At 42.3% G+C, this 27,801-nt stretch overlaps 1 protein-coding gene across 4 annotated transcripts in view; it reads left to right on the top strand.

Moving 5' to 3' along the window:
• unc5a (unc-5 netrin receptor A) overlaps positions 1–26,616 on the top strand; it is a 143,598-nt gene extending 116,982 nt beyond the window's left edge. For 2 of the 4 annotated variants that reach the window (XM_039812815.1, XM_039812817.1), the window contains 9 exons: positions 2,531–2,761; positions 3,473–3,772; positions 8,049–8,136; positions 8,614–8,782; positions 10,893–11,126; positions 19,317–19,466; positions 21,261–21,425; positions 21,547–21,725; positions 23,868–26,616. In XM_039812815.1, the coding sequence (XP_039668749.1) occupies positions 2,531–2,761; positions 3,473–3,772; positions 8,049–8,136; positions 8,614–8,782; positions 10,893–11,126; positions 19,317–19,466; positions 21,261–21,425; positions 21,547–21,725; positions 23,868–24,033 (1,682 nt within the window). In that variant the 3' untranslated portion in view covers positions 24,034–26,616. The remainder of the gene's footprint in view (positions 1–2,530; positions 2,762–3,472; positions 3,773–8,048; positions 8,137–8,613; positions 8,783–10,892; positions 11,127–19,316; positions 19,467–21,260; positions 21,426–21,546; positions 21,726–23,867) is intronic. The other 2 variants (XM_039812816.1, XM_039812819.1) reach the window with 1 other exon arrangement.
• Positions 26,617–27,801: the final 1,185 nt, after the last annotated feature.

Genomic DNA, 27,801 nt, shown 5'->3' with positions numbered 1-27,801 from the left:
GTGTGCAAAGGAGTAATCAGAGCAAAGGGTGGCTACTTTGAGGAATCTAAAATATAAGACATGTTTTCAGTTATTTCACACTTTTTTGTTGAGTACATAATTCCACATATGTTCATTCATAGTTTTGATGCCTTCAGTGAGAATCTACAATGTAAATAGTCATGAAAATAAAGGAAACGCATTGAATGAGAAACTTTTGGCCTGTACTGTGTGTGTGTGTGTATGTATGTATGTATGTTGTATATATATATATATGTGTATGTTTTAATTTTATTTATATTTTGATAAATATATATATATATATATATATATAGTATATATATTGTATATATATGTGTGTATGTATATATATATATATATATATATATAAATATCGTGTGTTAAGGAGGTACGTTTATTTTACGATTTTGAGTTTTAAATTTTTTTAGGTTTTAAACACAGATTTGTTGTTCATAATGTAGCATTATCATGGAAAAAATAGGGTGCGTGGACGCTTGGATAGTGAGTTTACTGCGTCCTTTCGGATTTTAAAGCATAAGAGTACATAGCAACATCACTGCAGTGTATGTATCCTGTTAAGACTCCATGCCATAAGTATGTTCTGAGCAGATGTGCTGTTAAATGTCAAGAACACAAATCACAGTCATTCACAATTGATTGCATGTCAAGAGACCGCTGGCATTACAGCGGGCAGCCATAGAGCCTGGCTGAATATAATCCCACTACTTAAGGTATCAGATTGTACGGAGATAATCACCCATGAAATAGATTCTAGCATTTTTCTTAAAGACTTGGGCATGTCAGGCGGCTTTGTCCAAAGAAATGGATTTTTCAAGGCAAAAGAAGAAGACAAGGACAAACGGATGAAAAGAGATGAATAGAGATGAGAGTGAGCCACGAGAGAAAGAATACTTTGACCATTTTCTCTTTTTTTTACTTTGTCTGTTAGCACTCTAATTTAATTGTGCCGTTCTCATATCACAGATTTACTAACACCAATTAAAACCTGTCAAATCGGTGCTTCCAATGTTGAGTGCAGTTCCTGTCAAGCAGTATGATTACACAGTGGTTAAAAAAAGAAAGAAACACCATGGCGGCCTGGAGATATTCATCTAAATATGTCATATCTAATGTTAATCAGGTCGATTTTGACACAAACCTTTTGGATGTGTTATTGCTGCTCATTGCTGAAATGTAAATCAAATAAAATGTAGTGTCAGACACATGCTGTCTCCCTATTAGTTTTTTTTTTTGTTCTTATTTAATTCTAATGTTCAGTCTTGTACACTTGCTCTTCTCCTGCTTCTGTCCTCCTCCTTTTGTTGTCACCCACCGCACGCCAGCCTGCAGCACTTTAACCTTTGCCGTTGTTCTCCGTCCCTCAAAGCTGCGCTGCTCAATGCGTCCCCTCCTTGACTGTGTTCAGCTGACAGCCCTACGCCCCCGTGGCTCCCAGGGACAATGGCCCTCCACAAAGGCCCCAGGAGCATCCTCCACCTCCGCCACCAAATTCCCCCAGCCCAGGGAGACAGCCGTAGCAAATCCCATTCTCCTGCAAAAAGCACACAAACACACACACACACACACACACACACACACACACACAAATGCATGCACATGTTGATTTTTGTCTGGGCTTAGCTGTCATCCTCATACTGTACTTCATACCGCTCGTCTCTCATGCTTTTGAAAGGAAGAGAGAGAGATTCAATAAGAGGTGCTAGAATTTCATAAGCAAATCCTTCATTTTTGTCTCTCTTGGGGGTGTTGTGCTTAGAGAGAAAGACGGGGAAAAAAAAACGTGAGTATAAGATATATATATATATATATATATTAAATATAAATTTTTATTTATATATCTCCATGCAACGAAAGAAAGTGATGCTGCTTCAAAACTGGTTTCTCCTTCCATTTCCACAGGTTACATTGAAGCTTTAGGCTAGAGCTGGGCCATATGGAGAAAATCAAATATCACGATATTTTTTGACCAAATACATCAATGTCGATATTGTAGGGTTGACTATTGGCGCTTTAACTAAATAAAATATTTACACAGTGAGAGTTTAGATAAATAATCATCAATAATGTGGATATAATGACTAAGTGGGTAAAGGCAAATAATAGAACAGCTAAAACAGTCTGGTAAGTTCAGAAAATGACATCACTTTACTGTCATGTAGCCCTTAAAACCAGGAAAAGATAATACTTACGTCATATTACGATATTCAAAATTTAAGACGATATCTAGCTACTTAAAATAGAGATGGTTATCCAATATTTGCAAATGCTGGCTCTCTTCCCATTGCATTAAACAGTCAGGAACAAAGTCGCACAATATTAGGTGGCAATCAAGGAATGTGGAAGTGATTTCATATTATCTATTAACCAGATCCTCAAGTGAGCCTTTTGCACTGAAGATTTTAAAAGATGTCCCAGCAGCACACGTTGGTATTGTCATTCAACACACAATGGAGTTTTTCAGTTGTGCTTAATGATTTATTTTCTGTTGTTCCGTGTCCTACCCTTGTAGCCGTGAGCGGGGCCGAGGATGTGGCGCTCTACGTGGGCATAGTGGCGGTGGCTCTGTGTCTGACTCTGCTGCTCATCGTGGTGGTCCTGGTCTACCGGCGCAAGAAGGAGGACCTGGATGCCGACGTAGCAGACTCCTCCATCCTCACCACTGGCTTCCAGCCCATGGGCATCAAGCCCAGCAAGCCAGGTGTGTGGGCACCGCGGCCACGCAGGCCTCCCCCCCACAGCAGTAGGACACTGTTCTTTGTTCTGTTCTACCCTCCACTGTGCGTCCGTCGGTCTGTCAGTCTGCCCACCGTGACTGTGCAGCACTCATCTACATGTACCACTGAGCCTGCGTTTGTTTGTGGTTGTGAAAGTGGTATGAATGTGTATACAGTGGTTATTAGTCTAAGCGAGTGTGTGTGTGTGTGTGTGTGTGTGACACATTATGTTTCGCCACCACCTCATTGTCAGGAAATGCACCCACTCTGTTTACTGCCTGTGTGGAGCCTCTGAGGTTTAGCAGCGAGTAATAGAAATACAACTGTCTGAGTTGGATGGAGATGGGGAACTGGGTTGCAGTGCCTGTGATTCACTGTGTGAAGAGAAAAAAAAAAAAATGCCTTTATACATTCTGGGTGCTAAGCTGTATCTGAGTTCTGTTTGGAATTGATTGTGTGGTTGCTAAACAGACAGACTGAGATAGAGAGTGGGGATGGGAATTGACTGGCTTTGGCTTGTGTTTGTGTGTTGTCAAGAGTGTGTGCGTGTGAGTCTGTTTTCTGCACCATGTGTCTTTTCTATGTTTGTTTCAGTTTTCGTTGTGTGCTGCGACAGCTTTAGAGAGTGTGAGGTCTGTCTCTGTGATGTAGGAACCCCCCCCCCCCCTCTTGACTGCCACTCATGAAGTTTCACACATTTGCTTTTGTCTGTTTTTTTTTCTTCATTATTCAAACAGAGAATTCCCATTTGCTCACCATCCAGCCTGATCTAACCACTACCACCACCAGTTACCAAGGCACCCTACGCTCACGCCATGACACCACTGGAAAGTTTTCAATGACCAACGGGCCTCTGCTGGACCCGCTTCCCAACGGCTCGCACACTCTGCACAACGGCAAGCTTACCTCAGACCCTGCTGAGTTTGTGAGCAGGCTGTCCACTCAGAGCTACTTTAAAACGCTGCCCCGCGATGTAGCGAACACCTCCTACGGGACCTTCAACTTCCTGGGAGGGAGGCTAACGATCCCCAACACAGGTGGGTTCTTCATTTAGGGTCATATAGAGCTCTAAGGTCCTTCTCACACATGTAGTTCGGTTCAGTTGGATTGGACAAAGCAAAAGAGATGTTGTTGCCTTTTAGTCTTGGTCCAGTTTGTTTTCTCTCCGGCTTTTTATAAACAAGCTAAGAGCTCCAAACCTACTGTAAAGTCGTATGGACTGACGGGTAACTCATTCATTGGAGCGTTTTAGTGATGTCATTCTGTGTCATAATGGACTGATGTGGGGAAATCAAATGACAGCACATTACTGCACCTGGTGTGTGTTATGTGAGCTCTTTGTGACCGGCTTCTCTGGGGGGTCACAAAGAGCTCTTAAATAAATAATAAATGATGAGCGTTATTAGTTGAGACTGCAACTCGCACTCATCATAAATAGACAAATACGTAGTGACAGACAGACAAATACAGGACAAAAAGAGGCATTTTCCACCGTAATATAATAATAATAATAATAATAATAATTGTTGTGTGGTCCCTTTATTTTTAATGAGGAACTGCTGAACTGACCAAAACACCTCTGTTTGAACTCCTTTTCACTCTCTGACATAACAGGAAAAATCCCCACACTCACATGATGATGTGCCTAGATGTTATATGATGGTTACCAAATGGTCTTGAAATGATGCTAAAATCACATATCTACTATCGAGACAAGACTCTTTTTGGTCCTGTTTCATTTTAGGATATATGAGGTGTAGTTGCAATTTCAACTAATAATGCTCATCATCATTTCTTTTTTGAGAGCTCTTTGTGACAATGGAGAAGAAAAAAAAACACATCTGGTGCAGTAAAGTGCAGCGTCAATTGGTGTCAGTCCATGTAGCGCTAATGATGCTGGATGACCGTCCCCAAAACGGTCCAATCGATGAGTTACCTGCCAGTCCATAAGTCTTTATGTTTACAGCTCTTGGTTCATTTGTAATCAGTTGGTGTGAACAGGAAACGGATCAGAACTAAAAGGCAACAATGTGTATTTTGGTTTCTATGTCCGGACCAGTGTGCTGCTTGTAAATGTGATTTTATGAGAACTCTAAGATGAGAAGGCAATCAAGGCAACCAAATCTGATACTGAAGAGTAGTTTTCACTCAGGTATTGTTTCAGTGAGCACAGCAATGTAGTCTGTGTTGTGTGAGGACAGGGAGATTTCAGTAGGGGAGAGTGGGGTGATTTGTGCCGGGGAGTAGATCCACCCCTTGTTTTTGGAAAACCATAGAAGAAGTTGGTCATGTGACCACATCATTTTGAAAAGCCATCCATTTTACTCATCCTCCAAAGAAGGGAGACACATGGCATGAGAAGTAAGCACATTTTAGCTCAAAAAACTGTTTTCATTTCAAAGTAAAATTTCTATGATTAAGGTTTTTTGATTGTAGTGTCTGAACAATTATAGACAAGCTTGAAAACATTTCACACATGTTTTAGTGCTTTAGCAGGCTACACAATGAGTATATAGAGTTAGCATGATGTTAGCTCTTAACTGCTGGATCATGCTAGTTTTTCAAACTTGTGGGTCTGGGGTGATTTGTGCCAAAGGGCCGGGTTAAGTTGTGCCAGTGATGAAGGAGTCATCCCTAGATGTGATGTGCTCAAGAAACTACCCACACCCCAAAAAGAAGTTTATATTCCCCTGCAGCATTGACAAGTGGGATGTTAAGTAGTAGGCCAGATCCAGACCACCTAGACCTACATACTGACAGGGGATAACCTGGAGAAGTGAGGAGATGGGCATGCCTCATCAGTGTTTGAGTTAGGCCTACCTGCCATTTGTTTAAATTAGCTAATACTGATTTCAGTTTTGAGTTTGCACTATGTTATTAAAGAGAAGTTTTATTAAGTTTTTTAGTTGCCTAAGTCACAATAGGATGTTTACAAATTAGCCCAGTCACTTTATTCTTATGTTACATAATTGACAGACCGCATTCTATGTATGTCAACAGGCATCTATTGCCAAAGCCTTTTTGCCTGAAATGATTCACAAATATCATATATTGTGTATTTAAGTTGTACAAAATATGACTTATTCCAAGAGTTTAATAGGGTGACAATATCTAAATAAACCTTAAATGAGTAATTTTGTATTTAATTTGTCTTGCTTTCATATAGCATTACAGTTCATAACATTAAAATGTTCTGTTTTACTTCAGAAATCACTGGCACAATTTACCCCAATGTATTCCCCCAAAGGCACAACTTACCCCGCATCAGGGGCAAGTTGTGCCACGAGACCACTTTTTTCCCAAAAGCTATATTTCTGAAACCATTTATTTCAGATCGAAAATTATTGTTCTCAGGGATGCACCACATCCTGAAATATATGTACATCCTTAAGTTGAAGGCATTACTGTCATGGCTTCACTTTAAGGCACTTTGAGTAAAAACTGGCACAACTCATCCCACTTTCCCCTACTCCTCTGTAGGATCTGTAGGATGTTCTGTTTGCTGTTATACTCTAAACAAACAACAAATGTTCCTGTTTGTGCTGTTTCTACTAAATTTAGAAATATGTTGGGAACAAGTGTGTTTTTATTTGTAGTGCACATTTCATACATTGTCACTGCTTTTTACGTTATATTTACAGAAACTTTGTTACACCTGCATTAATGACACAATGCCTCTGAGTGGACATGAACACGAGGTTTTATCAGTAACAGCTGAGTCCCATAAACGTCTCACTGTCTTGTTGAAACCGACCCAGACCATTCAGCCTTCAAATCTCGTGCATGTGGCTTTCCTAATCAGTTTGTAGTGGGTTAGCACTTCATATAAAGCAGCTTATTACACTGCCAGTATTTTTCTCTGTGATGCAAATTAGTTATAAGGAACAAGATGAGACACCAACTATGCAATAAGGGCTTGTTTAGCTTGGTGATTAAGGTGGGTTGTGTGTAAAAGGTTCTCTGCTCGTAACTAATTGCCCCTAGTGGGAATAATAAAATTGTTTTGAATTTGAGTTATATATCTAAAAAAGTGACTAATACAAATAAATCATACAGAAAGCAAGGCCTTTAGAGTATATAAGATGCATGATCAATAACCTACATCTACACTGAACAGCATGAATAGTTAAAACATTCAGTGCAGTGATGAGATGACTAACTCTAAAATAGAGTGTGCACAGAATGCACTGTACTCTGAAAGATCCCCGGAATAAAACCTTGAACAAATTATTCCAATTAGGCCCCTCGCTTATGACATAGCTGGTTGAATTTGTAGCTGATGTCCACAAGTGTCAGTTGTGTGCTACGTGCACGGACAGAGGAAAAGAGATGGTCCATTAAAGATTAGTCTGATAAAAGATATAAAAAGCCCACCATCATTAGTCCCTATTTTGCTAGGAGCACAGAGCTTATATTATTATACTGGAAGACCGTGTTTTCAGTCAGCTCATTGTAGGCTGTCCAGATTAGCCGATGACAGTGCCAGTAAGCCAGTATCTTGTGGGAGAAAAGGTCTTTCTTCTCGTGTTTTTCCTTGCCATCACTCTCTCTCTCGCGCTTCTGTCTCTCTTCCGCTCTCTTACTGATATTTTCTGCTTGGATTAACTTAAAGCCGTGTTGACTATACCACGCATTGGCACCCATCTTCTCATTGGGACACAGAAAACAAAAAAATCAGCGCTTGCATCCACTCAGAGGAGATATGCTGCACCTATATCAGGCACCTTCACCTTATTCAAACTGATTTGATGTTTTTATGGTAAACAGACCCAGTTTACAATCCAGAGACTGTTGAGATTGTGTCACATAGTCACTGTTTGTACCACATTTTAAATAGGATTCTAAGCAGATGATTTTGGCATGAGAATCGCAACACTAATGCCACAAAATTCAAACTACCTCAATAGCTCTCTCTTCTCTCCAAGGTGCTTTCCCACAATCTCCTGGGGAAGTGTAATTTTCCTAGAGTAGTCCTTTCCATGGTCTCAATTATCTACTCGGTGGCAGACGGAGGACATTTAAACTGCGAAGCTGTGTGTGCTTTTGTCTCAGCTAATTGTTGACCGTGGGGACGCGTGCCGCCTCGGCTGCCGGTGCCGAGATTTGCATCTACTGTACCTGACGGAGGCTGCCTCTGACCTTCACAATAGATTTGTTTTTTTGTTTTTTGCAGCTGTACAGTTTTGTTGAGTGGGCTGGCTTCCTTTTGTGAGATGACAAAAGCGTTGTTCAGTCATAACAAATGAGCCTGTCCCCCTCTTCCTTACCCCCCCCTCCCTCTCTCCCTCTCTCCTTTTGTTGTATTTGCATTAGGAATCAGTCTGCTCATTCCTCCCGAGGCCATCCCCAGAGGAAAGATCTATGAGATTTATCTCACTGTTCAGAGGAAGGAAGATTTAAGGTGGGTCTCTTTAACACTGCCTAACTGGCGGTCTTCCCTGGATGCCACTAGGCTGTTTGTTTTGATGCTCTACTGTTCCATTAGGAAAGGCTTAAGAGTCTGTGCCAGTACTGTGGAGGAGGGATGTAAATAAATAACGCAGCCTTTTACCAGGGTGTGCACTATTTAAGTTAGATGAATTGTTTGGAAAAGCCTGTTTATCTGCCTTACTGCATTCAGTCTCAGAAGGCACAGTCGTTGTAGCATGCTGTAATATTGTTCTGTTGTGACTCACTCATCACAACTACAGTAGGTCCAGCTAGTTGGCGAGTCCAGCAGGCTTTCATTATTTTCTGTTACAGCTGTTAGATCATTTGCTGAGGTAACAGTATTGTATCCTGCTTACAATAGACCAGTATGATCTCACTAATAACTCAATGAGTAAAAGCACTTTATTTGGAGTCCTTCCCCTCTCTCTCCCTTCTCTCCCTGGTGTAGGTTACCCCTGGCCGGCTGCCAGACCGTGCTCAGCCCCGTAGTGAGTTGTGGCCCTCCAGGGGTGGTCCTGAGCCGGCCAGTTATCCTCAGCATGGACCACTGCTCTGACGCATGCCTCGATAACTGGGCCGTCCGCCTCAAGAAGCAGAACTATGAGGGCACTTGGGAGGTGAGACAGCACTATAACTCCAGCACAAATCCTCCATAGAAAGACAAAGTTGCCACCCAGTGAATTTGTTAAGTCGTACTGAACTCACTTGAGAGCTTTCCTTGAAAAAGTACAAACTTGGTCAGCAGTGACTTGAAACTGGCACTGGAAAGCACTCGTTGCTGTATAGGGGATGTAGTTCTGGCCCAGAACTCATCCACTCTAGCGTTTCAATTATATTGACCATCAGGTGTTTTCACATTGGGCTGGAACAAAAGCATGGAAGATCCGGCTCTCTCCAGCTTAATAGTTGCTAGGCAACATGTAGTATTCTCCTGAGTGCTCCTTGACTACTTTTGACTGCTGCTTCCAATTACTGAGTTCCCTCCCCATTTTTTTATCCATGAAATTTGAAAGTGACCAGAACTGCCAGACTCCAATAGGATAGAGTTGGGAAGAACATTTGGTGTCCGCACACACACACACACACACACACACACACACACACACACACACACACACAAACAAATGCTGTTTGAAGCAGTATACACATCTTCACAATCCAGATTGGAAAGGGGTGCTGGTGGGCTTTGGAGTGTTAGTAGGTCTTCTTTCATGTTCGATATTGTGCATAAATTATTCAGCCTCCCTGTGTGTGGTGGCGGTGGGGTGTCTGTGGGATGGATTGGCCTGTCTGAGGCAGAGGTTAGACCAGCACTTTTAATCATCGGCCGGACCAAATATAGCCCAGCGGCCTGACTGCGTGTCCACCAAAAGAAAAAAGTGCCAGGTGGATGAGAGAATGAGAGGGGAAGCAACCACAGAGAGTGTGAAGAGAAGAAAAATGAAATAAAGGAGGCAAAGAGGGAAAGTGGAAAAAGCAGGTAATGTAGATGTAGAGGAATGAAGAGTGGGAGATTGGAAATATGGCCCAGGAAAGAAGAGAAAGACATAAAGAGATGGTGAAAATGGACACGCAGAAGCAGAAGGAGTAGAAATTAATTGCTCGTAGAGTGAGTGCTCAGTGGTGTAATCGAGCCACCTCGCTCTCTGCTCCACTTCGAAGAAATATTAAGATGATGAAAAAATGAGACTCCATTGTGGTTGCATAGCAAATAAATTGTGTCAATACTAATTCTATTGATGTAGATGGTGTCTGGTTGAATCGATCCTAGAGGGGCTTGCTGGGCATTTGGCAGGCAGAATGCTCTCTTTAGCTTGATTTGGTAATGAGAAGAGTCAGTCAACTGGCATGATGGGATTTTAGAGAAAATGTTGTCACCTTGGGTCCAATTTGTCCCCATCAAATTAGCCCAGAGAGCAGTGGAATCATCTCATAAAACTATCTTGTACTGTGATGGGATATTTTTGCAAGGCTGTCATCTTTAGTCGAGATGCAGTTGTGATACAGCACTTTAGCTCGGTAACAAAGCAAGAAAAATGCAAGATGTTGCTTCTCTGACATGTTTAAATCCCTTCATTTTTTTCTACTTGGCAAATAAAAGCACCAATTAATTCTGTGTACTGCCTGTTGTTTTTTTTTTTTTTTTTTAACACGTTTCACCATCAGGCAACAGTGTTGTTTTGCAGATAAATTGCCAAGTTGTTATTACTTTTCTTGACAAATCTCAAATGCGGAAGGAAATTCCGGAAATCCCGATATTTACTGCACCTCCTGTTTTTTCTTTCTCCAGCACCATCCACTCTTGCCAGGAATCTCTTCGAGTCTCCTTTCATGTCAATTGAGTACCTCATTCATGCATTATTAAGTAAATTGATGGTATTCTGTAGGATGTGTGTCTTTTTATGAGGAAATGTGTCTTCATGTCAGCATTGAAACAAGAACAAAGTATCCTTTTTTTCTGATCTAAACTGTTACCCAGACATTTATGTAACATGACCTTAAAGACCTTCGGCCTAAATGCCACTTTGTCACACACTGCAAGAGGGACAGAATCTGGGCCCTTGCTTCTGCGCCGAACTACTTTCCTAACAACCCCTTTACAAACACACACCCACACATACACATCAGGTACCCGGGCAAACACATTAACCTTCCCTCCTACATAAATTGGGTGCTTGACCTTCCACCCACACCTTGTTTTTTTTTTCTCCCCCTCGCCTCCTCCAGGACGTCCTGCTGATGGGGGAAGAGCTGGTGTCGGAGCCCTATTACTGCCAGCTCGAGGCCGAGACGTGTCGGCTTTTCTCGGAGCAGCTGGGCACCCTCGCCCTGGTGGGAGAGTCCCTGCACATGGGCGCTGCCAAGCGCCTGAGGCTGGTGCTCTTCTCCGATGCGTACTGCTCCACGCTGGAGTACAACATCAGGGTCTACTGCATGGACGACACACAAGACGTCTTCAAGGTAAATTGTGACAAATGTAGCGCTGCCTTTTATTCTGTTTGGCTGGCAGTTTCTCAGCCTGAGATTGCAGGCGATTGAGCGGTTTCTGAGTGATAGGTAGACTATTATGTGTAATAGCATTGTCTGTCACATTGGAAGGTTAGCGGAAAGCAGTGCAGGCATGTACGAGTTAGGCATTGCCATGGTAAATTGAACAATATTCCAGGGTGTGTGATTTGTGGCGCTGACGTTCCCGCCCCCTGAGTCTATTGAAACAATGCATGTGTCCAGATTAATCACGGTATACAGTACAAACTCTGAGTGTGTTTTTGTGTGCATGGCTACAAAGATGTTTTATTTCTTTTCATGCTGTCAGTGGTTCCGCTTGGCTGCCGTGGGCCAAGAAGTTTCCCATCACTTTGTTCAACAGCATATTTTGCTTCTCTTTTTTTGCTCTCCACATGGACGGAGTATAATCAAGCACTAATGCCTTCCTCCTTCCCCCGAGGACTGCCTCTGAGTAGCCTGTTAAGATTTCATTTGCATGGTTAATTAGTAAATTAAAAGGAGAGCCTGCCCCAATCTTTTCCCAGCAACCCCTGTGCTCTCGCTCTTTCTCTCTCCGCACCTCTCTTTCTCTCACCAAGCTGTTTCTCTCCATCTGACACCACCCACAGCCACGAGAGCCACTTCGCACTCAAGTCCACTTTTGCCAGCTGTAATGGCTGACCTCCTTGTGCTGAGGTTCACCACCGGCACAATCTATAGATGGCTGTGGGACATAAACAATGGGAGGCTCGAGCTGAAATTAGCACTCACACATTCAGGGAGCTGAAGATTAGATGGGAACTGTGCACAGGCTCTAGCTGTGGGGTGGGAATTACTAAAACCTCCTAGCTTACATCTGTCTTTTTGTGGCTCAATTCTGCCCCTGCTGCTATCTTTCTCTGTTTCTGACAGCTATTGCATGATAGCAGGTGCGCTCAGGGAAATTGCTGGCTGGCATTCAACTGTGTTCTTAGAACATAGAGAATAGAAGATAATATGTAGAAATAAATGTCAAATGTAGCATACGTATGTACAGCTGATGAAGCTCTGCAGAGGAAGTGATTTGTTTGCAGATATATCAATCCTTTTTGTTCACTCACGATCAAAGCCGTTGTAATGAGGGGGGGTTGTCTTTATATATTCAGATCATCGGATGACCTAGTGGTGTTTTGCTGCAGTGTGACTGTTGAAATGACCTTGCACGTCCTGTGTTGGATGCAGGAAGGCTGCTGGTGCACAAAACACTCTCTCTCTCTCTCTCTCTCTCTCTCTCTCTCTCTCTCTCTCTCTCTCTCTCTCTGTGAGTGTCTCTCCCTCTGGCTAGCTCTTGTTCTGCTATTCTCCCGATCTCTTAGCCAGGAAAAGGACATCTGAGCTTGTTGACTCAAGCACTTGTGCCGCCATACTCTGCGGCTCCCTCGACGCCCGTGAGTGCATTAACTCCCCGTCTTTCACAACCTGGTCCTGTGGTAAGCCACGGCGTCTCCAGGGTTTTGTAGTTTTTAGCGAGTGATTTAGAATGTGGCCCACACTGTTTAGTAATCTTGACTTCACACTGCTCTTGGTGCTATTATGGAGGGAGCAGTTCATTTAGCAAGTACATTAACCACTTTGAGTGGAGATTAAACTTCCCTGGAGAGGTTCAGCCTAATCACTAATCACTATCTTTAAAATGCACCATTTATGATCCGACTTTTCACTATGGCTACCATTAGAGTTAATTGTAGTATGCAACAGTGGTGGAGCAGCAGTAGGTGGTATAGTGGAGTGGCACAGCAGCATTTTTTATCCTTCAGTTGATTTACAGTACACCTTCAGCACATGTGAATTTTATGACAGCCCCGTTTTTCAGACAAGAAGTCTACTTTCCATGCATTAAACAGGCTGTACTTTTGATGGGAAGTGAAAAAAAAAAAAATTTTCTCTGCCTTTTCTGTTGGCTGTTCAGTGGCAAGAAGAACTGTAGAAACCAAATACTGAGGTTTTTTCTCCAAGTCCCCTGGCTGGCTGTCAGTCTCATCTGACAAGCCTCCATCAGCGAGAGTGACACGTACGCACACCCACAAACACGTGCACGCTACACTTACAGTATGCACGCTGTACCATGCAATCTCTTATCTCCCAATTACAGCAGATTAGAACCAATGTTATTGTCTTTGATCCTAAGTGTGCAGGGGCTCTGGGGAAACAGTGACATTTCTGTCTGATGCTTGCCGTATGTTAGCAGGGCTCTGCTGGGACCAATTAAGTTAATATTTAATGTGTGTCCCACTCTTGATGGGCCCAGCCAAGGCTGGCGCGCAACAGAGGAGTCATGATCGGCGTTTGGTAGCGCCCTCACTGTGCACTCGGTTGTTCCCAGCGAGACCTGTGGGAGAGCTCCACTGATGTTCTGCCATCCAACAACTGATTGAAACACCTGCAGTGAACCAAGCCTCCGACCCAGTACAGAGATAGACCTAACACCGTCCTCTAATTAAACTTGAAGGGTGCCGACCAAGGTGTCTTTTTAGGATCTGAATATGGTCCAACTAGTTTTTTTTATTTTTATATTTAGCTACGATATTCAGAATCTGTCAGCTTTTGGAGTGAAGTAAAAAAAAAAAAATCCTCAGTATGTTTACCACTGAGCATAATCCATGTTTGAATAGTGGAACAATAACAAAATATACTGGGGTTTATTGATAACCAAATGTTCTTCCTTTACACCCACATGTCTGTGTTTTGTAGAGCCATTGAAAAAACATGTAGAATGATTTATAAACCACCCACTTTCTGTCAGATGTATTATTATTTATTTTATACAGAGGTAGAAACAAGTCAGTTTTTCTGTACTGAGTGCTCAACTTTTTGAGGGACCACCATAAATACTAATGATTTTTTTTTACATGTTATGGCTCTATGGATGGCAATGTTAATCCACCAATTTAGTTCAGAAATATCTCAACAACTATTAGATGGATTGCCATACATTCATGGAGAGGATAAATCCTTCTGACTTCTCCTCTCATGCCATACAAACAAATGACATTCAGCCTCAGCTGTAGGCCTACTTTGTGTTTAGTGCTGATAAGCAAATGCTAGCATGCTAACATGACAAACCAAGATGATTAACATGGTAAACATTATAGCTGTTTAACATCAACATGTTGGTGTTGTCATTGCGAGCGTGTTAGCATGCTGGTGTTAGCAATTAGCCTAAGTGTAGTCTCACAGAGCCGCTAGCGTGGTTGACTCTTTTATCATCATTGTAGTGAGTTAAAGTGGCATTTAACAGCCATAAAATGTCCCAAATGGTGAGAAAATGTGTTAGTTAACTCTTTGTACTCCCAGTATTGTATTTCAGACTACAGAATTTACGCTTTCATCAATATTCATGTAATGAGGCCAATACATTCAGCTTGATTGTAAAAAAAGTGTGTTCTGGTGTTAAATTTGTGTTTAATTGCAGTCCAACTGGTTAAACAGTGGCTCCTGGAGTCTTTTATACAGTGTTTGACCTCAAGCAATTATTCTTATTTGGGTATAAAAGGGCTCATAAACAGTTTATGTGCTCCCTCCACTATGACGTTTTCCTCCTAAACTCCTGAGCAGCAAGCTACATTTGAGCAGAAATGTTTTACTTTTATGTATCGGAGGAGAGAAAACCAGCATGTACAGAGAGTAATACAAACAGTTTTTCTGATCCCTCCATCAGAATAGTTACTGGCAAGAAATTCTAGGGGAGAAAAACAGAAGAGCATAGGCCAGTAATTGCTGCCAGTAAATGAAACAATGACAGTCAGCTTTATCACTGAGCCCAGCAGAGAAATTGTTTCCATATTATATTTCTGTGTTCCTGCGTGGTGTTTTTTCTCCCATCCTGCTCTGTGATTTATCAGGCAGAATGTGCATCTTTTCCCTAGCAAACACAGTCACCATTTATAACTGAGCAGACAAGTCCCTTCTATTTGTAGTTATTAATCAGAGTTGACTGTAGCGGGCACGGCCACTGGAGCTCAGACTGATAGACTCTCAGTCAGAGAGGAAAAGCCTGTCACGTCCTGCTGACAAATACACAGATTTATGGAGCCCACATAGCCAGGCTACTCTCTATAAACAAATGCATTTGCCTGAAAAGAGCAGCTCTGAAACGGATCGTCGCTACGAACGCCCATTTTTAAACACATGAGGACACAACATTGCTAAGAGTGGAGGGGTGAGGACGAGTTTATGAGGATATTAAAGGCTGTGTATCTCTCTATGTTTCAAATGACGTGTAGTTTGACTAATTAACTGATCAAACGTTAGTTGTTATCCCCATCACAGCCAGTTAAGTTAATCGGTTTATTACACACCAATCCAGAATAATAAAAGACCACATGTAGTGGCTTGACCTTGCTGTGAGGAAAGTAGCCTATTTTAATCTGCAGCTTTGAACCAGTCCAGTTCTTATTATATATTTATAATTTATTTATACTTTGATTTGTTTAGACTGTTTCTTTCCTGCATCCGATGGCTGGCTGGCTGTTTTTGTTGCAAGAGAGAGCTTGGTGCAGCCACTAACCTCTTTCTGTCAGCACCAGCCCGAAGAGATTAGCTGTAGTGTCTCTTGTTTCCCAGTGGAGCCCAGCCCCAGTCCATCACAGTCCCAGCTCTGGTCCGAGCCGAGAGGATGAGGGGATGGGTGAGGAGATGAGTGAGGGTGGGAAGGGGGTTGAAGTCATAGAAAAACTGTGGCCATGATTGCAGTAATCCTGTTATCTTTCCTGCTAAAGCTGGCCACTCGAGTGACCTGGAGACACAAATGTTAAGCTGCCTCTGTCTCTCTTCCCTCTCGCTCTGACTCTTTTCACTCCTCCCTGCTCTATCTCACTCTCTTTAGCCAGCCTCATTGAATGTCAGGGGGTGGTCTTGGCTCTAGCTGACTCTAAATTCACAGTCTTCACACACACCGTAGGCTATCTCGAATTCCGTCAGAACAAAAGGGGTTTTTCTCCTGCAGTACTTGAACTTCTCGCCCATCTCGTGCATCTTAATGTGTCCACGGTTGTACAGGGTCAGAGTGTCTGTGGAGAAACTGCTCTTCTGATCTGCACTGACTGGAAACACAATTTAGCTCCGAGTTGATGATTAATATGTGATTTGATAAACTAATTCAAAACATTGCATTGTTTTCCAACCCAGAGTAAATGTGGTAACATTTAGCTTCTCATCTATTAGCTCGCTCACACTGTCATTTGTTAACAGGATAATGGGGCGTAAAGAGGGCCATTATTCTCTCGGTCCAGAACATATGCTGAAACCCTGCACACAAACACACTCTAATACACACACTCACAGGCACTCGGGCACACATAAACAATACACAAGCGAGACAGTGTCATTTCAAAGCAAGGACATGTCCACACTACTGTAGATACTGTGTATTTTCCCTCAGTAAGCTCAGTGTCCCTGTCAGCTAGCAGGCGCGCCATGCCCTAGACCCTGTTTGATTGTAATCCTGGCGTGTCAGCCCTGAACCTGATGGACTGCTAGAATGGCGAGTTAGTATTCATTCTAGTAGCAATATGTTGATAATAAGATAATTGGCATTCTGCACGCTTACTCTTGCTAGCAGGCCTAAATCTGCTGCTATAGGTCAAAGACCTGATCAAAGTCCACCAGCCCCAATTTGCAATGCTAATCGCCCCCCAACAAATTATTGTGTTTAAGAACTGTATTAAATGAACCTCTCTGGAAGCCCTCACAATGTGCCTTTTGTCTGCGTAAAAGACATAATAGCAGAGGGCTTTTAATTCTGTGGAGAATGCGCTGCCCCCTGTTATTAACTCATTAGACCTCGACGCTTTGATTCAGAGCCATTGTCTGACCTTCCCACTCTGAGTAAGTGGGCCGGGTAACATCACAAGGCTCCGGCATGGCAGCACAATGAAGAGAATGTTCCAGCCGGCTACATGGAGTCAGATCATTGTACATCTTTAATGTCCTGTGGCAACTGGGTGAAAGGAATAAACCAATGTAAATGCAGGAATCACGATGGATAATCACAGGGGGCATAATATTCATGTTAACAAGAAGCTAAGCATTAAGCAAACATGGAAATTAGCAATGCGCTGAGCAAACATGGAATTGCAATTCTTGGGCCGAAGCGAAAAAAGTGCTCATTCAGTAAAGGAGAGAGCACATCAAATAACAAAAGCAGGTCGAGATTCCAAATGGATAATTAACAGCTTTCTTTCCATTATAATTGGAATGAGTCTACAACATTCCTGGTAAAGAGGGCAGAAAATTGAATCTGTGTTGTGCAGATAGAAATTACTGCCATTCCCCACCTTAATTAGATGTCTTTGCTGAAATCAAACCATGGGCAACCATGCTGGCATGCAGTGTTCAACATATGGCTTCTATCTATACACATGTCTCCCTCTCGGAGCCTTTGTCTTTGAGATGTGTCTCCTAGACTCCGAGGCGCATTCTGGCTGCCTGTTTTTCCCTCTGCTGCCATCTTGTTTCCCTCCTCAGACAGATTAAAGAACATATCTTATTTCTGAGGTCTTCTCACACGACTAATTTCAGAGGTCTGTTTTCCTCTGTTGTAATATGCTCTTCTGATCGGAGGTAGCACATGTGAACACCGTCCAAAGTATTGGATCCTTAAAGACTTGTTCGGCACAAAGCATTCAGCTCAAAATAAATTGATAGATCAGAGGAAAATTCGGCGGATATTATCATCCCATTCCAGATGGTCATTTGGATGGCAACAAATGGTCCACTGAGCAAGTCCCACAGAGATTAAAATATTAAGCATGCATTTACAAATCTCTCCTGGCACAAAAACAAAAATGAAATTAAGGAGATTCACCATGCGAGAACAATGAGCAGTTGACTAATGGCTCGTTCACTTACTTCATCACAGCCCAGGTAGCTAGTAGGCCGGGAGGGCTGCAGCATTTGCATGCTAATGCAGTTGCTGGAAGCTGGGCGCGCACACACCGAGGCAGGGGATCAACCTTGTAGTGACATTAAAGCTCTGTGGGGACGAGTCGGTCCAGCCCGCTGCGGCCGCATGCAGCGACACAAAGATGTACTGTACCGTACCGCTGCCTCATGCTCATGCTGCGTATCATTTTATTTAATTTCTTTATTTATAAGGACAACACACACTAATCAACATTTCTGTAAATGTGCCAGACCAGTGTAAGCCAGCTGGCTAATTTTTAAATGTAGTCCTTTGGCAAAATGTCTTGATACCAATAAGGTGATAATTAAAATGTACAAACGGAAGACAAGAAGACGCCATTAAAGACAGCAACAGCAACATAATAAGCGTTCTCAAGACACCATGCAAGCCAGGAAATATTAGTACAGCAACACATAAACACTGTCCACCGTTCAGTACACGTAGCCATGCAAGCAACACAAAGCCAAGCAACACCGATTATAACCGGTTTCTGACACATGCGAACATGCAGTGCCATAGACAAATAAAATGCAACAATCACGATTGAGATTTTGATGAAAAAAAAAGTTAAAAGATGCAGTTACAATGTTGGTAAAATGATGGTATGACACAACAAACGCATACGTACGTGTTTGTGTGCGTTCGTGCGTGCGTGCGTGCGTGCGTGCGTGCGTGCGTGCGTGGCACGTCGATCCGGGCCTTTCTGTGTGGAGTTTGCATGTTCTCCCCGTGTTTGCGTGGGTTTCCTCCGGGTGCTCTGGTTTCTTCCCACCATAAAGACATGCATACTAGGACTACAGTTGAAAATTTGCCGACTGGCTAACACTGGCGCATTTACAGAAATGTTGATTAATGTGCATTGTCCTAATCAAATAAACTTACTTGTGTGTGTGTGTGTTCTGCCATTATTTGTCTCCTTTCGGGTTTCATTGTATTTCTCTCTGTGTGTGTGTGTGTGTGTGTGTGTGTGTGTGTGTGTGTGTGTGTGTGTGTGTGTGTGTGTGTGTGTGTGTGTGTGTGTGTGTGTGTGTGTGTGTGTGTGTGTGTGTGTGTGTGTGTGTGGACAAATTCTTGTTCCAAACTGTACCGTTTTGTGTGAGTGATGATGCACCATAAAAAGTGTAAACAGGAAACCTACACAGTTATGGATTGTTCTACACATTTTCACTTACCTCTGTGATGGTAAATGTGTTTTGCTCCTCTCCCTGCTCTTTCATCAGGAGGTGATGCAGATGGAGCGCCAGCTCGGGGGTCGACTGATTGACGAGCCTCACGTCCTGCTTTTCAAAGACAGCTACCACAACCTGCGCCTGTCCATCCATGACATGCCCCAGGCGCACTGGAGGAGCAAGCTGCTAGCCGGCTACCAGGTGTGTTGGCCGGCCCTGCAGGGCCGCAGGGGCCGGGGAGTCACTCCGGATCAGAGCCAGAGCACGGACATGTAATAGAAGTGCCTGGCTGAATCTGTCAAATTTGTGTGTCAGCAGTTATAGGGCTCTCGAATGTGTTTGTTTGTATACTCAATTTAAAATCCATGTTGTCTCGAGTTATTTTAAATTAACCATCCAAAGAAATTAAAAAAGAATGGAGTGCGTGTTGGCAAAAGCGTAGCAATGTTACTGAGTAATCAAAAGTTCTTCAGCAACAACTTTTCATTGTTAATGAGGGTCTCTCTTTAAAGTTGTTTTAATTTGAGTTGGTTCAGAGTTTTAATTAAGTATGTTTTGGTTTGGCTTCAGTTCACTTTAAAGATTCACACAAAGGAGTGTTTTTCAGTCTGTTACTGCAGGACTCCTCTGTCCAATAACCTTTCTATTCTTGGCACCGTGTGCAACTTTAAGCCGTTTGCTGGGAGCCGAGGGAACCTTTCGGGTGTGTGTGCACCGAGTACATGTTTTCGTCTGCTTGTGCTTCTGCGTAAGGGTGTATATGTGTGCACAGCTGGGTTGTGTGCACTAACCCAGAGCTGCAAGCTGATTGATTATCCTAGTGGTCGCGCTCTCAAAGGGAGCTCAGATGAAATATAGAGCAGTATGTAAATATCCAAAACTTCCCAACCTAAATCTTGGAACCTCTTCACCTCTACTGCACTCCCCACACCTGCGTGGCCCACTGCACTGCAGCCCGGCGACCACATGAGACATGAGGGCTGTTCAAAGAACTAGAAAATGCTCCGGCCATAACTGTGTAAGCACTGAGCACCAGGTCCCCATAGAGAACACATGGGCTGTGACAAGCAAGCAGCAGCAGCAGCAACAATGCACCCAGAACAGAGGCTTATTCCTCTGGACTGTGCCTGTTCATTTGGAAGTGTTATTCCCCTCTCAGCAGTGCGGTCAGAAAAGGCCTTTACTCTCCCCGGGGCCCCCGTGAAGACATTTGTGCGTTTCACCCGGCTCCGTCCGTCATCCATCTGCCTGGGTAATAGTGCCCCCGTTTGGTTAGCAGCGTGATCTACATCCCCTCTTCACTCTCAAACTGAGTTCTTGTCAGCTGTTGAACTCAGGGTGAAGTGAGGAGTTAGTGTGCCCTTTTTTTTCAGGATAACTGCTTTGCTTCTCTTGGGATATGCAAATTAGGCATTAATATGGAGCAACAGAGAAAGATGTAGAAATTGTCAACCTTGAATAAATTCAGGCAACACTTGCTGGTAGACAAAAGCTGGTGCTGTTCAGCAGTACTACTCAAAGCTATTATGCATGCATATGCTGTACATCTCTGTGTCGCATGACGTGCTTTAGATTCAAAGTAGAGCTGTGATGTTTCAGCTTGGACACCATCAGCATCATTTGTAACTCTGCCCAGAAATGCACACACCGTACATACAGAGAGAGGCTGAATCAATCAAAAAACACTGGATAGAAAATGTGTATATACATATATGGTGTGTTATCTCTTAAAATACTAAGTTTGATTGCTTCCGTAATCAGCTCAGACAGATCCCTTCCCTCAGTATCAGCCATTTAACGTACCTGGCTGTTGTCAGTCTGCTGCCTCAGATATATTTAGCCATTTTCACCGAACGATGACAGCTCATGTCAGTGTAATTAATGGTGATCTCAGTGTATTCTAGGCAGGCGGTCCTGTTAAGGCGTGTTTCAGACATGCAGTTCTAACTGTGCTGCTGCGTTTCCGTTTGTGCTGCGCATTTTTTTTTTCTGCAGGAGATCCCGTTCTACCACATCTGGAACGGTTCCCAGCGGTACCTGCACTGCACGTTCACTCTGGAGCGGCTCAGCCTCAGCACCTGCGAGCTCACCTGCCAGCTGTGCGTGTGGCAGGTGGAGGGGGAGGGACAGAGCTTTAGCCTCGACTTTAACATCGCCAAGGTAACTACTCTACCACTTACGCAACCACCATTATTCAGCACTTTCATTAGTCATAAAGGAGTTGATCTTATACCGTGGTTGTTTCCTGAAGGCTGTGCTTCATGGCTGTCTTTCCTACCAGGACACCCGAGCTGTGGACTCCGAGTTCCTGTTAATGGACAGTAACGCCACGGCTCTGGCAGGCCCCAGCGCATTTCAGATCCCGTACCTCATCAGGCAGAAGATCTGCAGCAGCCTGGATGCCCCCTGTCCCAACGGAGCTGACTGGAGAATGCTAGCACAAAGACTCAAACTTGAGAGGTAAATACCAACTGTACAATACCATAATGCCTTATCTGATCACTGATCCAGGCAGCTTACATAAAGGCTTTCAAGAAATGCAGCAGAGCCTCGTTCATCCAAAGCCCTTGAGAATAGCGGTTGCACAGCAGTATACGTACAGTGCTCGACACAGAGCTTGTTAAAAATAAATGAACATGTAATCACACCGATTGTGAAGGGTCATACTAACGTGGAGGTTAACGTCTTACTACAAATTGCACAATAAATGTAAAGTGCACCACGACAGTCGAATGTTTTTCCTACAGTTGAGGTAAACAAAGTTCTGCCTTGGCAAACTAATCCTCATTTGACACAGTTAACGTTATAGGATTAATGTGAACTTGATGGATACAGCTATCATTTCTGAGAAAAAACACGACCCCTTCTAACTTTTTTCCCCCTCAGGAACAGGTAAGCAGCTTAAAGTCTGCAGCTAAACTTGTACCTGCTACATTCCGATTAACGGTTGTAATTGGAATGGTGGCAAGCTAGCTGCCCATCAGCGGCACAAAAAAAAAAAAAAACACGGAATAGGTTTGGATCTGTGCCGACCTGAATTCGTTCTCACAGTTACTGTACTTTATCACTGGAGTACCTGTAACAGACATTGATCCCTTATCCTCCACCAATTTAATTTCTACCTCGTAATGAAATCAAATGGTACACTTAATTTGTCCAATCAACTTTATTTACCCCAATTAATCACAAATTGAATTGATGCACTACAGGTTTAATTAGCAATGTTTTGCTCAACATAATCAATTCTCATTTAGGCCTCAGGAAGGAACAATCGCTCTGTTGTTTGAGCTGTCCTTAACAACATGTTTTCCTGAAAAGGCAGCGGCTCCTTGGCATTCTGTCATGCTGGATTTCTGGGTTTGTTTCTGTGTGTGTAAAGCGTTGAGACCGAGCGGAACGGGACCAATCAATAAAACTTAAAATGCCAACAACCTTTTATTTGATCTTTCTCTCCTAAGACTGAGCAAACGGCTGCGCCTGAGCCATACAAGATAAGCTTGTGTTTCACAGCGAGGTGAATAAGCGGGGCTGACACATCGGACACTAAGCTCAGCCTTTTTCTTTTTCATTTTTTTTTAACAGAATAATGACACAGAGGTTCGTTCCCAGACAGTTTTTTTTTTTTTGACCAACACTTCTCTTTGTTGTGTTCTCCCGACGCAGAGGGAAGGCTGTGTGCACTATAAAATCCAATTGACTCAAAATAGCAGAGTGGCACTGTGTTGTCAGTGCTTGTGTACTGCCAAAGCAGCCACATGTTTAAAACCATCACAGAACGCTTCACTACACAAACACGAGATACGAGCGAGTAATGGACTCTGTCTGACCTTTCTCAAGGTGAAAAGGGTGTTTTGGGCTTCTTGTCAGCCACCCTCCTCCGCAAAAAAACACTCCCACAACACAATCCCCAAATGCTAAGAGTTTACACTGTTTTTTTTTTTTTTTGGTTGGGTCTTTTTGGGGGGGGGGGGGTGTTTATGTCACGTGTGCTCTACATAACAGTTAAGACCCCAGACATTTGGAGAACAGAAAAAGGCCATTAAATCAAACGAGCATCTTCGGGCAGCGCTCAACATCAAATATACAGCTGGCTGGGGCCACTGCTTTGTTGTCATTGATTGGGTTTGATCGTAAAGGTTCTGCTCCTAAAATGGAAAAGGTCACTTCCGACTTAACTGTGAAAAGTCTATATAGGATTTACTATATGGGATTTAGGGCCAATTTCAACATCAAATAAAGAGGAATGAGGCTTATGCTGTTAAGCTTCAATGAAAATTGCCAGAGATTCTGTATTTGATGGCAGTTTCAGGAGCTAGACTGTGTTCCTATACCTTTTATCATTTTTTTACTTAGTGCTCTAACACAGCATGTCGGGATGAAGCAATATAACACACAATAAAACTTGACATTGACGGAGTTACAAGAAGCAATAGCGCTATAAAATACCGGCAGAAAAGGTTTTCTTAAGACTCTGTTATTGTAGAGAAAATGACAGACTGTCCGCTTTGATATGTGCACATCGCTTGATTTAATAAAAAAAAAAAAGAAAAGACGTCTCATTGTTCCCTCACTGTTATTTTTTCTGTGTTCTCCTCTCTGCAGACACATGAGTTTCTTTGCATCCAAAGCGAGCCCAACCTCTATGATCCTGGACCTGTGGGAGGCACAACATTTCCACAGCGGCAACATCAACCAGCTGGCCACCGTCATGGCTGACATTGGCAAACAAGAAGCCATGATATTCCTGGTCTCTGATGGCGAGTGCTAACCCAGAAAAGGGGGAGAGACTGGTGCAGAGGAAAAAGTACAGAACACAACAACACACACAAAAACAACAATTACAGCAGCAGGAATCGAAGAGCAGAGCTGTCCTCGTGTCCCTCTTCTTTGCTAGAAGATAGTGAAGGGTTTATGTAGGATTGAGTCCCTGTATCTCATCCGACAGAGTAAATATCTTTAAATGACAGACCAAATGAGAGTTTGGGTGTGTGGGGAAATGTATTCATGAACTCAGTTTGAAGAAAGAAAAAAGAAAAAAAAAATAAAAAAAAAACTTTATTTTCCATTAAAGTTTGAAGTTAAATTAGTCCACACACTGGTTCTACTTTAAAGATAACATAACATTAACATAATGCCTTTTATATAAATGGGCCATTTATGGCTGATAAGGAGCAATATGCAAAGTAATGCTATTCCTGATGGCCAATATTGCAAATTCAATGGATTATTTTTATTTATTTTTTTTAAACTTAATTTAAAAATTGACATATTAAATATCAAATAAAAGGGATGTGAGAAAAGGTGCCAGTCATTTCAGGTTAAAGAGAACAGGCGACATATGCAATTGGCAGGTTAGTCATAAGACTTGATCTCAGATACTGAACACGTTTTCATCATGGTCACCAGGGTCTGTGAACGTCCCCGCCCAAACCCAGTGATACATGTATGATAGAGGTGTATATGTGTCGGCATCCGTTTCTTTAAACACACGCAGGCCGCTTGTAGCACATCCTGGACTTGCAGGTTTAAAATAGATTGTATGTCAGAAGTCCAACAACCCGTCTCATCTTGTTTGTGTTTTAGTCCAGCCGGTATCACTACTGTGAATGTATCATCTTGACATCTTGATTCAGCGAGACGCTTCGCAGCTTCCCTGCTTCTAAATCAATATGTGTGGGGTTTGTGTTCTTTGAACTTCTTTTGAGGGAGGAGTGAGTAATGTCTTCACTGTCATATTTCAGAAGCCATTTCTATATAAAGCCTGTGATTTTGATCCGTCCTGTTTATTTCACGTCTTGCGTTAACCCCCCAATGGTCGGAGTTTTTTCCGTTTCCAATTCCGCCGCTAATGAAGGAGCCATAGGGCCGAAAGGCGTTCCAGCTGCGTATATGTGAACACTGAATGTCGTCGAAACGCATTTCTGAAATGACATTTCCCCCCTGATTACATTCATTCTGTAGCAGAGATGGTGTTAAACATAAAAGCATGGCCAAAAGGGTTATTGTCCCATATGAATAATGCAAAACGCTTTCCCCGCAAAAGATCTGACTACAAATTCTTCAAAATCTTCACCAGATTACTAGCGGTGAAGTTGTGCAGCTTTGTTTTTATAGTTCATAAAAGCAGTGTTGGTGGGAATTTTATATTTGCTATGTGGCAAACCGTATTTCCACATCAGAGAAACGCCTGTCTCTCAGAGGAAGTTATTCATCATGTCACGCCTCTGCTCACAAAAGATGCTTTGAAAGGTTTTTCCCTTTTTTGTTATTTCCAGCCAGGATGGCAAAAATGATCCAGCAGATTCACGCAGCGAACCATAAAATGCAACTACGCATTTGCTTATTATATTTTGCTGCTTTGCATTAATGCACATCTTTTTTCTTTTTTTTTTCTTTTTGTATTAATGATTTGTCAGGTCTGGCAACATGAATACACAGAGTATCTTTAAAGTCCACTGTTTCAGTAATTATACTTTGAAAAGGTGTGAGCAATCCCAAATTAGCCATAGTTCTCTCTCCGTCTGCCTCAGGGTTGCATGTGAAGTTGTTTGTTAAAGTTCTAAAGAGAGCCCTTTTCATTATATCCCTTCTTATTTAAAGAGCTAGCACAGCCCATCCTACCAGCTCCTGTGGCTTCAACCTTTAACACTAACTGGAGCCTCTTTTATGATTGTCAGATATTTGGAATGTACATTTATGTTTCCTTGTAGTAGGGGGAAAAAGTATGTCTTTCATAGTTTGTTTTTGTGTGGCATCTCAGCACCTGGTAGCTCTTTTTCATCCTATTAAACACGCCTCCTCTTGACCGACACATTTTTACAAGCCCCTGTACGATTTGATGCAGAGATGCCATAAAATAAGAATTTACCTTTTTTATTAACTTAAAAAAAAAAAAAAAAAAAAAACTTTGATCAAGCCCCTTTCAGACAAAATGGCGATATCCCCTTAAATAAATCTTTTCATGTTGAAATGGATCATCGTCGCATGTAAATACTTTTTCTATACCAGCCGTGTGCTGTCACTTTGCATACTGTATATCAGCAGAATTGGTAACCAAAGTTTTAGGACTATCATTTGAGGCCACTACATCCTCATATTGTATCCATTGAATATTGTTTCCGCATTGTTTTACTTGCAGCTAGTTATAGAATAAGTCGGAGTTGCTGTCCCTTCTAAACTGCGGACATAAAGTCCAAATCGTTTCTCTCATTTCCTCGCTTGTGTCTTTGGGGCAAGTTAATGCGGTTTGTTCAAGCAGTAAGATGTGTCAGTTTATCACTTTGTAAAGAAATGTAAATTATATTTTAATATGAAGCCAAAAAAAAAAAAAAACACTTAACTGGCGCAGCATTTGTCAAGTCTAAACCGTGACGTGTTTGCCTATATACTGTTCTTTGGCGATCTAGCAGTGAAGACGTTTTGCAGTGTTAAGGGTTTAGAGACTGTTTTACAGGAAGTTTCTATACATATTTTGTTTGTCCTTACTCTGCATATGTCTACCTGTTTATTTCTCTAACTGTAAGCATTTAAATACAAGGTGGACATAGTCACTAATGCTTAGTGAATCACTAGACTGGGACTGTGTGGAGGCTAATTGGGGAAAGAGGACATCAGCTCTTGGAAACTGACAAGCCAGTGTTGACACAGCATGTTTAGATGAACCATGGCAGTTGTACAGTCAAGACTGTGTGCGTGAAATTTTATCACCCCCCGTCATTGTCTTGGATGTGTTGTCGAAGCACTTTTCAGTAATGTAATTCACCAGCCGCCAGGATGTTCAGCATCTATCTTCACATCTTTACTTGTCTAACAAATCTAACAAATTTGCTGTGTGTGTGTGTGCGTGCGTGTGTGAGACAATTCCCTTCATGATGAAGTCTTGGCCTGATAGTTGTGTATGACTTGTGTAAGTAACACACATGCTTTGTTTAAGGGATTATAAGTGTATCCCTAAGTTATGGAGGGAAATGTTACATCTCACAACTGTACTTCTTGTGTCACTCATTACTATTTAGTGTCAATGACGTGTGCGTGTTTGTGAGTGACTGTGTGTGAGTAAGACTGGGTGTGTGCGTACCTCCCCGTCACTGACTTGTTTTCTTTTTGAACCAAGAACAATAGACTTCTGTACTTGTGAATGGTTTTTCTATTTAGTTCCTTGATTCAATGTTTCTTGCCTTTCTGCAAGTCAAAAATGCTGTATTTATTACATGCCACAGCGCTTATGCAATTGTATAATCCTTTTGTGTTTTTTGGTTTTTTTTAACCTTTTGTGTTCCTTATCGTCAATGTAAATTGTTGTCAAAACTTTTGTGGCAAATGGGAAAACTTCTGCTTAAGGAGATTTTCTGTACTTTTTGGACAATGATATGGATTTGTGGGTAGAATTTTGGAAATTCGTTTCTAAGTGCTTTCAAGTATTTACTTGGCCTTATGTATATATATCTATCTATGACATTTCAGAAAGGTATGTATAGTAATTCAACCTGAAATTGTTGTAAATAAATTATATATTGTTAAATGAAGGACTGGATCT

Source organism: Perca fluviatilis, chromosome 10 (genome assembly GCF_010015445.1).
Source record: "Perca fluviatilis chromosome 10, GENO_Pfluv_1.0, whole genome shotgun sequence".
NCBI classification, from domain to species: domain Eukaryota; kingdom Metazoa; phylum Chordata; class Actinopteri; order Perciformes; family Percidae; genus Perca; species Perca fluviatilis.
This window is presented reverse-complemented; position numbering and strand designations above follow the sequence as displayed.